General features: G+C 32.6%; 2 protein-coding genes across 4 annotated transcripts in view; one reads left to right on the top strand and one right to left on the bottom strand.

The window, feature by feature from the left end:
* Positions 1-4,358: 4,358 nt before the first annotated feature.
* MS3_00002980 (uncharacterized protein) lies at positions 4,359-5,252 on the bottom strand (the record flags this gene model as incomplete). The annotated part of the gene is made up of 1 exon (XM_012944382.2): positions 4,359-5,252. One exon carries the CDS (start codon positions 5,250-5,252, stop codon positions 4,359-4,361), a length of 894 nt encoding a protein of 297 aa, XP_012799836.1.
* Positions 5,253-5,465: 213 nt separating this feature from the next.
* KIF1A (Kinesin-like protein kif1a) overlaps positions 5,466-13,050 on the top strand; it is a gene marked incomplete at both ends in the record, with an annotated part of 43,479 nt that continues 35,894 nt past the window's right edge. Inside the window, 6 exons of one of the 3 annotated variants that reach the window (XM_051210660.1) lie at positions 5,466-5,502; positions 5,537-5,646; positions 8,819-8,861; positions 10,507-10,713; positions 10,752-10,818; positions 11,257-11,443. In XM_051210660.1, coding sequence (XP_051070676.1) covers positions 5,489-5,502; positions 5,537-5,646; positions 8,819-8,861; positions 10,507-10,713; positions 10,752-10,818; positions 11,257-11,443 — 628 coding nt within the window. Of the gene's footprint in view, positions 5,503-5,536; positions 5,647-8,501; positions 8,862-10,166; positions 10,211-10,506; positions 10,714-10,751; positions 10,819-11,256; positions 11,444-13,050 lie in introns of those variants that run through there. The other 2 variants (XM_051210661.1, XM_035730604.1) reach the window with 2 other exon arrangements.

Below are 13,050 nucleotides of genomic sequence, written 5' to 3'. Positions count from 1 at the left end.
TTAATATGTACATAGCCCATAATCTTCTGCTGATTCTTGAATAGATCAAACAACCTACATCGTGCACCTGTAGTTATTAATTGATTCTAATTTCTACGAACCGGGGTTTTCTTGCTGAAAGTGTATGTGACGTTCTTATAGTCTGAACAGCATAAAGGAGGCTTAAAATTGGTTCATTAGGTGGGAGCTGTATTCTGCATGTTTGTACTTCACGCGTGGAAGCAAAGAGATTTTAGCCATCATGATAAAACGTTATGGACGGATGGAACGGGGTTTGGATGCGTTTGTTAAGAAGAGGAAATAAATGATCAGATACACATTGATTTGACAGTTTAGATAACTAATTTAAAGTACGAAATATAATCTTTTGCCCAAAGTCAGCCTCTCACTCTGGCGAAGGACACAACAATATAGCATAAAAACAATCGTTTTCCGTTCTTCACAACACAATTAGAGTGGTTATGCAGACGGTTTATGGCACTCTAAGTATATATATAAGTATATATTCAAGTATTTATGATGGTGAAGAAGAGGATTTTATGCGACCTACCTAATGAGAAATGAATGATTTTTGACTTCTTTTTTTTCACGATTTCATTGAATAAACCATTTGCGACCTACCATTTTATCACTTGACACCTATTTTCCTTGGTAGTATTCTAATACTTTCAATTCTGCATCGCTACAGTATTCCTGTGTCGTTGGATAATTTTCACAATTTTGTCATCTTTTATTTTTTATTCACAGCCTCCAAATTTGTTTCTTTTAGCTTACAACATTGTGGTGCCAATACGTTCATAAAACGTGATTAACAGACTGGTTGAACAAGCCTCTTGGTCAATTCTTATTCTCATTTAACCATTTAGGATAAATGCAATATTATAAGTATTTAACTGTTCAAAACGCAATGCACTTATATGTTTATAACCTTTTACATAGTTAAACAACGTATATGAATTTATAATACATTTACAAGCTTACACGAACCATACAGTGAGTGGTAGATTTACAATACTGTTATTCAACCTTGTCCATCATCTGAAGCCGAAGACAACGAACAATCGTTTAGGACAAAATTTCATTTCAATAGCTTACATGGGATAATAACTGTAATTATCAGATATGCTATCGTCTATGCCGATGATAAACAGTATTTCTAATGATTTCATGCAACCGAAGTATTTTTAACGTCGGGGAGTCCGTTTAAAACTTTATCACGTGTGCTCATTAATATTCATTCCATAACCTAGTCAATGAAACAAGAATATCTAAAGTTTTAAAATTAGTTAATGTTAACCCAAATACTTATTACTATACATATATCAATATATACTTCGGGGTTAAGACCAACACAGTGTTAAAGGTAGGGGTCGTCTAAGGAAATGAGCGTCGATTCATGTATTATATTTTGAGAGAATGCGTTTAACTTTGAGTACATAGACCGCGAATAGGTTATTTGATTTATATTTCCGTGAAATTACGCAATAAATCAAACGACTGGTGCTTTATGCCGGTGAATGTCCCTACTTTACTTTTACTTTTCTGCATGAAACCACGCGTATATATGTCTAGAGAATTTTCAGTGGTACTGGGCAAATTAAGGAGACAATAATAGAGCCGGCAAATTGGAACGAGTTACACTCGTAGTTTATCTTTCTTAACTCGACTTTGGTGTGGTTAAATTGTTATACGGTCAGATCTTTTGGTTAGTGTATATAGAAATTGCCAGCAACATACTTATGAATAATGGAACACCAGACAATCAACTCATTTAACTGAGCCCATGTTAGAATTGTTTATAGCCCGACAATTCGTCAGCTTTTTCTAAGAGTATAGAAATCCCGCACATGATTGGGAGCAAACGTTGGCTAAGTTAGCTGTAATGGTCTGTAGAAGTTTGCAAGGACTGTTACTTTATGGTTAAACTAAGGGCCACAAGAACAAATCCTTCAACTTAAAAATATTTGTCAGACTAAGGTTTTCGGGTCACTATATTCTTGCAGTCTCCTTATATACTGAAGAACTTTAATTAAGTACTTCTACACAATATATATAACGTTGAACGCTAAAAGTTCTACTACCCCTCATTATAATTTATTTATCATATATACTTGGAATTATAACACATCTTTCAACGTATAGGGTTAAAGTATGCTTAATACTAAAATCACCACGTGACTTATTTGTGTCATATCTAAGGTCAATGTCCTAAATAAGTTAAAAACCGTAGATATATTATTATTATTACCATCCAATAGACTAACTAAAATGATCGATATTGAAATCGATTGATAAAGCCGACAGTTTAAACATATCAAATAGCCTTAGCCTAATAAGATAAAAAGTAAAGTTGGGCATAATTTTTGAACAAATTTTCGGGCGACACAATGAATTTGAGTGGACAGAATGCATTAGGACACTAAATTTGTATCTAAACAATTCCGTTCATCAAATGATTTTAAAAGTTGCTCCATCATTACCACGTTAGTTACCTTGGAGTTTAAATATGAATATTCTGGCTAATTTAAGCTCTTTATTCTACCTACTAGACAAACATTACTGTACGAAAACATTTGTGAAGAAGATAATTTATACGAATATTCGTCAAGATTAGAACGAATAGTTTGACAGTAATTGAGCGCCGAGTATAGAGAAATCATCATATGTGAAAATTATATCTGAAATATTCTCAGCGATTGAAATTTTACTAATTCCAACGTTACGTCCAGCTAACTTGTCTGGACTTCTTCAGGGTAATAATCAAAATCATCAAAGAAATATATAGATTTTTAACAATCAAAACCATAGTCTTATTATTTAAATTTCAATCGCTGGGATTATTTCAAATATGATTTCCACATATAACGATTTGTGAGGAAGTTTAAGATGATGTGAAAAGTTTTTAAAGATTGAGAATTGGGTGAACTACATTTTGCCATAAGATTTCGTGCATCTGGAGCCTTAAATTTTTAGCCAGCATACTAATTCTACAGGACAACTTCAATATTGTAAATTCATTGCCAGTCAATTGAACGTATTTTTCAAGTATAATCAAAAATGCCGGAATTAAAAACAAAGAGCTCATATTGTGTCAGAAACACCTAGACTTTGAAAGCTTTTAAAACCGCTTTAGAATGAAGAAGATATAAGAGAAGTACTGAAGCATAAAGTATGTAATCGACAACCAATAAAGTAAAGGTGTTACCATGTCTGAAATTTGGTAAACTTAAATCTCCAACAATCGTCCGGAACCAAACTTCATTCAGTGGGTTAGGTTGTGATACAACATGTCTAAACCATTGTTTTTCAAAGCACTGGAGATCTGTTGAGAATGCCGGCTATGGAGCGTTTCATAAACTTCATGACTGATTTATTTTCTAAAGTTATTTGCTGTCGGAATTATTGTACTACTTTCTTATAAATGGCACCGTTTGACGGATAAAATAAAGTTTTTCTTAATGAACGACAGCCATGATGTTATTATCTTGAATGCGTGAAGTTATTTTACATGGAATTTGACACGAAAAAATATCACATAGTTCCCACAAAAATGGAATGTACAAGTCTCTGCTGTACTACTGTCTCTGCTAGTTCCAGTGTATTAAATCCAATCGATAAGTTTACTCCGGTAAAGGATACTATACTGTGGTTGGTTAACTGAAAGAAAGCAATAACCTCGGAAACCGGTTCAAGACCTCTACGGAAAGGTCACGTGAAACTTTGATGCTAACTGGACATGTAACTCTCACCTGGTCATTGCTTCTTGTTATATTTTGCTACGTATTGTTGCTTCAGATCACTAAACTGTGTTACTAGAATAGTTCGAAACCACATTTTCATTTAAACACTCAACGTTTCATTATAGTGACTGTAATCAGACTTCCAGGAATTAGGTTGGATAGTAAAAGAGATAACGAAATTCTAGTTTGCTTTTCTGCACTGAAAGATGTGACATAAGTATGAGACTTGATAAATGGGAAAAGGAACATCTTACTTATGTCTTATTTACCTGTGTTCCTATCTATAAATGAGTGTCTTTCCGAACAGACTTAATGCACAAATTACCGATAGATAAATGGTAAGTGAATTCGAATGAGTGGTCTTAGGAGAACGCAATCAGTAAATCAATATATATTAAATATATGATGCTATACTAAAAATACGACTGACAAAGAAAACAACAGTGAATCTAGCCAAGTCTATGTGTCCTTAATTTGGTGTTAGTCAAGAATATTAGAGGGATGTTTTATTTCATATATATCAAAAGGCAATTAAAAAACTACTGAACATTTAAACACCAGAGATAATATTAATAATTTGTCCAATATATATTTACCAGTATATATTGATCTTACTTCTCAGTACGCGACAGGCGACTTGGAGCAATTTGATAATGGATTACTATGGGACCACTGTAGCAAATCTCGTTTTTCCATATCATCAAAAATCATTCTGCGTTGAGTGAAAGGGCTATAAGCAGAAGGACTTCTGATAGATTGTTGTGCTTTCATTTTTGTTCTTTTGATTTCCGTATTATTTCTGTTCTGTAGCTCCTGACGTTTTTTACACCATAGTGTTTCTAATGTGTGGATATTTGTCATTCGGACAGGTGCAAAATGTATAGACGTTTCAGGTACATTTTTAAAATATGGAGAAAAACAAGGAGTATGACAACAAGAACCTGAATTTGAACGGCGTCTTATTAGATGTGGGATAATCAAATCCAAGTCTTTCTCTGTAATCGTAGTGATCCTCGACTGGAATGGGCATGAAACATTTACTTGATTTGATGAGAAAGACTTCGTCATTTTTAGATTTAAAGGAATAGGGGGTAGATTTAACAAATCCACATAGACATCTCGAAGTTGAGTTCGTTTATTTTTTTGTACTAAAATACTTCCGTTCTTGTTGAGTACGAGGCGGTTTTCAGCAGTGCTAGGGAATCGGCCGTTGTGCTTTGAATTACAGCAGGAAGTATGAATTGGTGGGTTGGGACTTTGTGATGCGGACTTGCATCGAATTGGTCTGAATTTAATTTTTCTCGATGGTAGAGGAAGATTTATATTAGTTTGGTTCTTTTTTATTTCTTTGAGCAACCTTCCTTTATGAATACGTGAAATACTGTTCAGATACGATTGCTTTTCTCTTGGGCATAAATCTAAATGCGGAAGTTTCTGTCGTATTGAACTCTCCTTCAACTTGCCAGGATTTAAAACAGTAATATCCTTCCTATTTGTTTTAGCCTCTGTCATTACTTTTACATACTAACAGTGAAAGTTTAAAGAACTTACCGAATGACTATAACCTTCAGGAAGAACGACTTAAACAATTATTTAAATAATATTATTACTGAGTGTGAAATTTTCGACTGAAAATTTGAAATACTTCGTTTCACAGCTCTGAAACGTAATTCTTGGTTTTTTTTAATGCACCTAGCTGTTGTATTTACATTTGGCTCTAATTCAGTTTATCTTTTTGTTACTGCGCAATGTCTGAAGAACAGTTTGTGATTTTTTCGCTCAAAAATTATTTTCAGAGTTAAAGTTGCAGTTCGTATTAGGCCTTTCAACAAACGGGAAAGAGAGAGGAATGCAGAGTTGATAGTTTCCATGAATGGTAGCACGACAACGATTAGGCATCCAGAAAGTTAGTAAACATAAATATTTATGGTTAAGCAATATTGGAATATTAATCTAGTGGTTTAAATTTTTCCTAAATTTTGTGTCAAATTCTCGTGTTTCATATAAGTGGTACCTTGAGAGCATGTTTTCGTGAATCGAATTTTTTTAATGAATATATAAATCACGCTGCAACATATTATTTACAATGAACATTTACGAAAGTACACGACTGTATAGCGCCAGCTAAATTTTTACACCCACAAGTTTTCAGTTAGTTTATAAAAAATATGTAATTCAAAACTTCCCAGATGAGACAAATAGCAGTAATTGTTTAGTTGTCACTTAACAAATAGCGCATTATCATAATCTTGTTTTAGTTTTGGCAATGACATCAAAATTCTAGGTGATTGGTTTCTATCGTAAATGAAAAAAATTGTTTAGGGACCTTAGATCACTCAGAAAAATTAATGTTTTTATAAGCATACATCTTTAAGAAAACGTTTACTTTTGTTTACTTCCAAATCCATGAGTTATACACCTTAGTTGCACACCCGCAAGGTTTGTATGAGATCAGTTTGTGTTCTCTAGGAATAAATCGAATTTTCCACACAACCAGTAATTTTATACCTCTTAATTCTAATTAAATATGTCTTGTTGAATTTATTTACATGATACGGTACAAGTAATATCCTACCTTTGTTCTGCTTAGAGAATGCCTATCGAATTCATCCGTACATGTGACAGTCTGTGTAGCATGGAGGATACCATAAATGATTGTGTGCTTCATTTGCCGCTTTCTAAACACTTTGTTTGGTGGTTCACTTTTAGGCTTCAGTACCAGTCTGAAACATAAGGGATCACACCCGAGGCCGTAATTATTTCAAGGCTCTGTTCTTCTTATGATGAGATATCGTAGGATTAAGCAGTAATGATGTTGGGCTTGATTTTTGGCTTTTTGTTTCTTTAATGCGTTATAAAAGAGCAAATGTAGCAACGCCGTCAATTGTCTTTTGCTTGAACAAGATGTCAGATGGAGTCGTTACTAAATCTCCTTTAGGAGTAAACATCTAGTACTATCAAATCGTGTATAATGTCAATGTTGTAATATCTCACCTGCCAAGTATCTAGAATCGGATTAAACTGACTCGAAAACATCTATTGTCCGGTGCATTTGTCTGCAGTTATGTCCAACCTGGAAATGTCATTTGCAACAAGAGCCGCTGATAACTTACATCACAAACTGTGTACTAAAGGCCGATATTCGACAAATTAGAAGAGATCAAAAACTTCCGCTATCTGACCATAATAACCAGTTGAAAGCTATGAAAAAATGTCTGGATGCCAATAAAAATGATGGTTAACATTGGTACTTCCATTTGCCATCCCTGTAATTAAGTTGAATCAAGCACAATATATGTATACACTAGTCAGTAAGATGCAGAGCAAAGAGATTCAAGTAAAATAAATGCATGGGCTTTAGAAAACAACATTTCGGTGCAAATATCTAGAACAAATAGTCTTAGCTCTGTGAATCCATTGACATGAAATGTAACGCCATAAATTGAAGTGAAAATGCGTTTCTGAGGTTATTCAAATTCGTTTTGCTATTGAACTATTGGGTCGCCTCAGAGAATAGAACTTAAGCCTGAATTCATCGTATATAGTCCATTATCGACCTGATAAATAGGTCTTTAACTGTTATCGCAGTATGAAGGCATATGAATTTGTGAGTGTTTTTAACAGGATAAATTCTGTTCTGCTCTTATCAGCCAGATTTTGCTTGTGGTATAGGGGTTGATCCTACTTATTTGCCGTTTTTAATAGAAATTGCATCTTGATACACATTAAATGCTCTTAAACAAAAGTGAGTTGATCTGTTTATTTGTGATAAGAGTAATAAAAAAGTCCTGTCTTACATAATAATACGTCATTTTCTAGTTTCTATGAATTTACTAACTTATGAATAAATCGTTCAATATACGTCAGACACTTATCAAAATATTATTCGTTCTGGTTCAAAAATTATTTTAAACTAAAAAAGATGCTCCTTTTTAAAGCGTAATAACTCAAAATTTTATTTCGCATGTGTCGACTGAGCAGAAGATAAATTAGCCAGAAAGGTCACTATGTTTTAAGCTGTGTATAATGCGAAAATGTTTAAAAGGGTCACTGATGAAAGTACGCTGTTAGAAAACATTGTTTTGTTAGCTTCCTTACTTTAATTTAATCCAAGCCTTGATATACTTGATTTTTTAAAAGTTTACCTGATAATGTGTACTGTATTTAAAAAGGTCAAGGAGTGTTATGTTATAGCCAATGTAACTGATTTATTGTGTTTCTTGTTGTTGGCTATCAAGATGAGGTGTACTTATAACAAAGCCAGTAGTTTGGTAAAGAATAGTTTACATGAAATCTGAAAGATGCTTGACATGCACAGTTTAGATAATACCCCAAAATGATAAGTACACAGTATTTGACTAACATTTTCAGACAGAAAGAAAACGTGGTCTAGTAATGTAGTAGGTTCTTCAGAACGGCCGTCATTACAAGTCGCCAATCTAGGAAAATATAACATATCTAATAAATAGCAGAATGAGAATTTTGGTTTCAGGTTTTAAAATAGATAAGTGTGAAGTGTATCCAAATCCTTTACTTAAAGAAAAAAATATTTGATTTAAACGAGAAAACATGTTTTCATAAACTATTTACGAAGTTATTTGTAGCTATCACAATGGTTTGAATTCGAAAAAAGTGTTTCTAATCGGTAAAAAAGCTACAAAACATAAAACACTGCCTGTTTGGTAAATAGTAAGATATCTAATTTGGAGTTCAATAATATTAAGACTATTTTGTTTCAAGGAGATGTTGCGGAAATTAAAAATTTGGAGTCATTAATTATTAACTTATTTGTTTATAGGGTCTGCATAGGCATGAATTTTGTTTCCGATATTCATGTATCTTTGAGTTTTGCAGAAACGTATCCGCAGCAGGAACTGTGCACTACATATTACTTTAGGAATTAGTCTTCCAGACGACAAAATGACAGTAAATTTGTAACCTTGAGAGAAAGATATGTGGCAGCTACTATTGTTAACTTCATACTTTTCGTCAGAGAAACATTAGATATCAAGAATATAGAAGGGATTTTAAATATACAATTGTACTGACCAAATATTTATTCGTTTGCTTTGTTTTAGATCAAAAGGATATTAAGCAATTTACATTTGATCATTCATACTGGTGAGTTCCTTTAAACTAATAAAGCCTAACATGCTAAAAATACAACGACTACCACCCTAAAACACTATTATAATATGTATCCTGTCATCCATGTGCTGTTTTAAAATGGTATCAGCTGAAGTTCTGAGTTTTATGAACCTTATTTTTCAAATTAGCAAAAATTTCTTCGCAAATTTCCCGTCGAGATAATTTATGAATCAAGTCTGATCAGAGAGCTTGTTTTTATTTCTTTAATATCACCTCTTCTGTTACACCGACCCGATTATTTCGATAAACTGGCGCAGATTCTTTATACAATGAAAAAATATTCATACATTATTGCCTTATTCAAGTTGTCTGGTCAAATACGGAAAATAACTGTTGTTGCAGGAAGTACAGAGGATAAATTTATCTTAAAGCTCTTCAGTTTATTGGAATATGTGACTTCACAGCATAAATGTCTAACAAAAAGTGAAACTGCCAAGTTGTGGGTTTCTATCACTGATTGATGACATAACCTGAAAACATCTTAACCAGTATTTTATTCGGAAATTCTGAAGACTTTATTGTCACCTTCAAAAACATCAGAATCACTTTTAAAACAGAAAATAGAATAGATAAGAATTTCTGGTTATATCGCCTAGAAGACCGGAAGTTAATGCTTCGAATTCCAGACAAAGCACAATTACTCTTGTAAATTCTTCGTAAAGGTTTCACTATCAATCTTATGCTCTTACAAAAATGCTACCCCAGAAGCTCAGAATAGGTTACAAAGCTACTTCAATATAATTTTTTAAATACATATTTGTTGTAAAGACAATATTAGTTCTTCAGATGACCTCTCACTTTCTCATGGTACTGTAGAATTTAAATAACTTAACCGTCCATGATAAGCTAAAACCTATTTCATAGCCAATTCGTGACATCTGATAAGCATAGATAGATAACAATTCATCTACTAGCTGAAACTATCTAAATCTTATCAAATTATTATTCAAGTTGTTCCAATCACTCATCGTTTTTCTAGTGACAACGTTTTTTAGTTTCGATTAAATGAGCTAAAGGCTATCACCAGGTTAGTTTATCTGATCCCTATTAGTAATTCTGAAGTATGAGTACAACACGTCGACTTTCTGACTCAAAGACACTTTTCACTAGTCAAGTACTTTTGAGATAATACAGGAACCTAGTCCACATTATGACGAGTAATTAAACTGGCAAACATAAATGTCAGAGTTTGCCAGTGTCCTTCAATCTTTTATCAGATGGTTTGGTGGCCAACACATCTAAAATAATAAATAGTCATTGTGGAAAAAGCTTTATGTAATGAGCTACACTGAATATCATGGTAACTGTAAGTTAAGCTTAATGTAAGTAGTAAAAGGGTCATACTTTAGGTTTTTGTCATTCAACATTACGCAGATTATATTTACTTGTAGCTATTAAGTGAACTGGTTTCATCACGGTGTGTTAAGTAATTGCATTTTGACATGAATGTTAAATTTACTCCGGATTTTCCTTTCTCTAGTGTTCGTAAGACATCCAGGTTCAAGCGTTCTTTATGAGTCTTCATGTAAAAGTAAATATTACGCAAATCTAGGAAGTTTATACATAGCATATTTGAAATTATTTACACATACGCATACAAAACGTTTCACTGTCCTAGGTCACACGATGGTTTTAAAACTGAAGCTGATGGCGTGCTGGTACCGGATGGAGAAAATTCAATATATGTCAGCCAACGGCATGTCTTTGATGATTTGGGTCGTGGTTTACTTGAAAATGCGTTCAGTGGATATTCATGTTCATTATTCGCCTATGGACAAACTGGTTCTGGAAAGTCCTATTCTATGATTGGCTATGGACCTAATAGGTAAAATATATCGTTTAGTAATTAAATTTATTGACTAGAGGCATTGTACCAATCATATGCGAGCAGCTATTTGATAGAATTGGCAAGAACAACGATCCTGATAAGGTAAATGTTTATAATGAATATTTAAATATCCATTTATTACATACTGTTTGCTGAATGTTTGGTAAGCCAAATATTATTCAGACTCTCACTCGAAATGCTGGAAGTTTCTTGAGTACTTTTGTTTACCACAACGAACCGTAAAAAGTTAAAAATAACTCGTAAATTGATCTAGCGTATGGTAATTTCCGATGTTAATAGCTGGGTAAAATCAACCCAACATCAGCAACATAGAGTTCCATAGTAATCAAAAGACTCAATATCATTAGCTCTCAGTTTGAGCGAAGTTAGCATTTAATCTTGATCATATAATCTATTAACTTTGAATTCAGTTATATGTTTTCATTCGGAACAAAATTAAAATTTATTCTTTTGTCTATTGCATTAACTGTTTGCCACATTAAAAAATACTTTAAGGCTTGTATTTTTTAAACTGAATAGAAATTCCAAGTTACTTTGACGATGATGGAAATATACAATGAACAAATTCGTGATTTGTTAACAAGAGATAAATCATCTCAAACGAATTTACAAATTAGACAATCACCAGCTCAAGGATTCTATGTGCAAGGTTTAACGCAGGTACCAGTTGGGTCGTATGGTGAAATTGAACAAAGAATGAATCAGGGTAGATAAATATGTAGTTTAGATATATATATAAGTTAACCACATTTTTTACGGTGACACATGCATTTTCAACATTTTTTTATGTTCATTCTGTTAGTGATGATAAAAAAGGTTCTAAAGTAGATTTATTTTGATAATTTGAAGAGTAAATTAGTCCATTGGATTAAGTGATGGCGTTTTAGTGTTATGTTGGATAGGAAGTTATGTAAAAGTATAACTTCATGGGTCTTGACAAGTTAGTGGGTATTAATCAAGTTAATTTTAATTTTTTATAATTGAAGAACAGAATCCAACTTTCACTCACTATTGTCGTCACTCTGTAGTATTTAGAAGTATCGATTCCGTTTACTCAAGTTTAAAATAATAATATTGTGAGAACCAGGACAAAACATTTGAGGAAATAATGGTGCTTAGAAATTTCGCTTCATGGATTGACTTTAGTCAGACAACCATTGAAAACCGTGAAGCACTCTAGAGCTGTTTCGTTCTAGTATGGAAGTCCACAGCAGCAATCATCTCCACAATCCGCATACTAGAAAATATTGTATTGAGTTATATAGTCCTCAAATACCATTGGTCTATACTACTGTATCCATAAGGATTGGTGGATATCTTCTCTCATGATCTTTAATGCTAAACAAATGTAGCTCTGTTCTAGCATGTGGTAAGTGATCTTATTTGATCAAATTATTTCTATTAGTTTCAAACTATCCTCCTACACTGAGGTGCAATGATAGGATTCCAACCCAGCAGACTAAGTCTTGATATTCAAAAGAATTATATGGTAAAATTATTTCATTCATGTCCAAGGAAGAATTCATGTATTATTTTACCAATCTCCAATCTCTTTATTCTTCTTATATATCTCTTCTCTACTATCTTCGGAATAAGATTTAGGTTTTCCACACATTTTGCCCCATAGTTCTGTATAATTTATAATAATTATTTTGCAAAACTAACCAATTTCGAATAAAAATCTGCATAATAAAATCAAACTTGATAATGATATAACTTTGAACATTATCTGAGTAAATTCATTCAGAGAATACTGTTTATATAATTGTAGAAATATGAAACGTTTAGGTTTAATTATCAAGTGTGTATTATTACAATGAGTAGCTAGCAAATAATTTTGTTACTCAGGTATTTATATTGTAAGAAGGAACACTACTAAACTTATTATTTGTGATCACAAACGTGAAACAATGTGAAATAATCCAGCTTGTTTCCTTATCACCGTTCAGCTTCTTAGCACTTATTTAATTTTAGATTCTTTAATTAAGGAGTGTACATTAGTGATTTACTGAGATTTTTTAAAATTTTAGTCACTTTTACGTACTGGTGTGTAAGTACTACATTCAAACAAGTGAATAAATATTCGTAATTTCTTATAGTCGCTAATAAGTCTATAATGTTCTTTTGATACAAGTTTGTTAGTAAGTCAAACAAATAAATTAATATACGATTAAAAAAATTAAATGTAATGATCAACAAATTTTGTCAGTCATTCGGCTTCAACATTTAATAGTTTGTGATATGAACATACAACTTTCCAGCCTAATCACATTTAGACCAGCATTTAATAACCGCCATTCAAAACAAGCAATA

This window comes from Schistosoma haematobium, chromosome ZW (genome assembly GCF_000699445.3).
Source record: "Schistosoma haematobium chromosome ZW, whole genome shotgun sequence".
Classification (NCBI taxonomy): domain Eukaryota; kingdom Metazoa; phylum Platyhelminthes; class Trematoda; order Strigeidida; family Schistosomatidae; genus Schistosoma; species Schistosoma haematobium.
The sequence above is the reverse complement of the archived record's forward strand: the minus strand, read 5'-3'. Positions and strand labels throughout refer to the sequence as shown.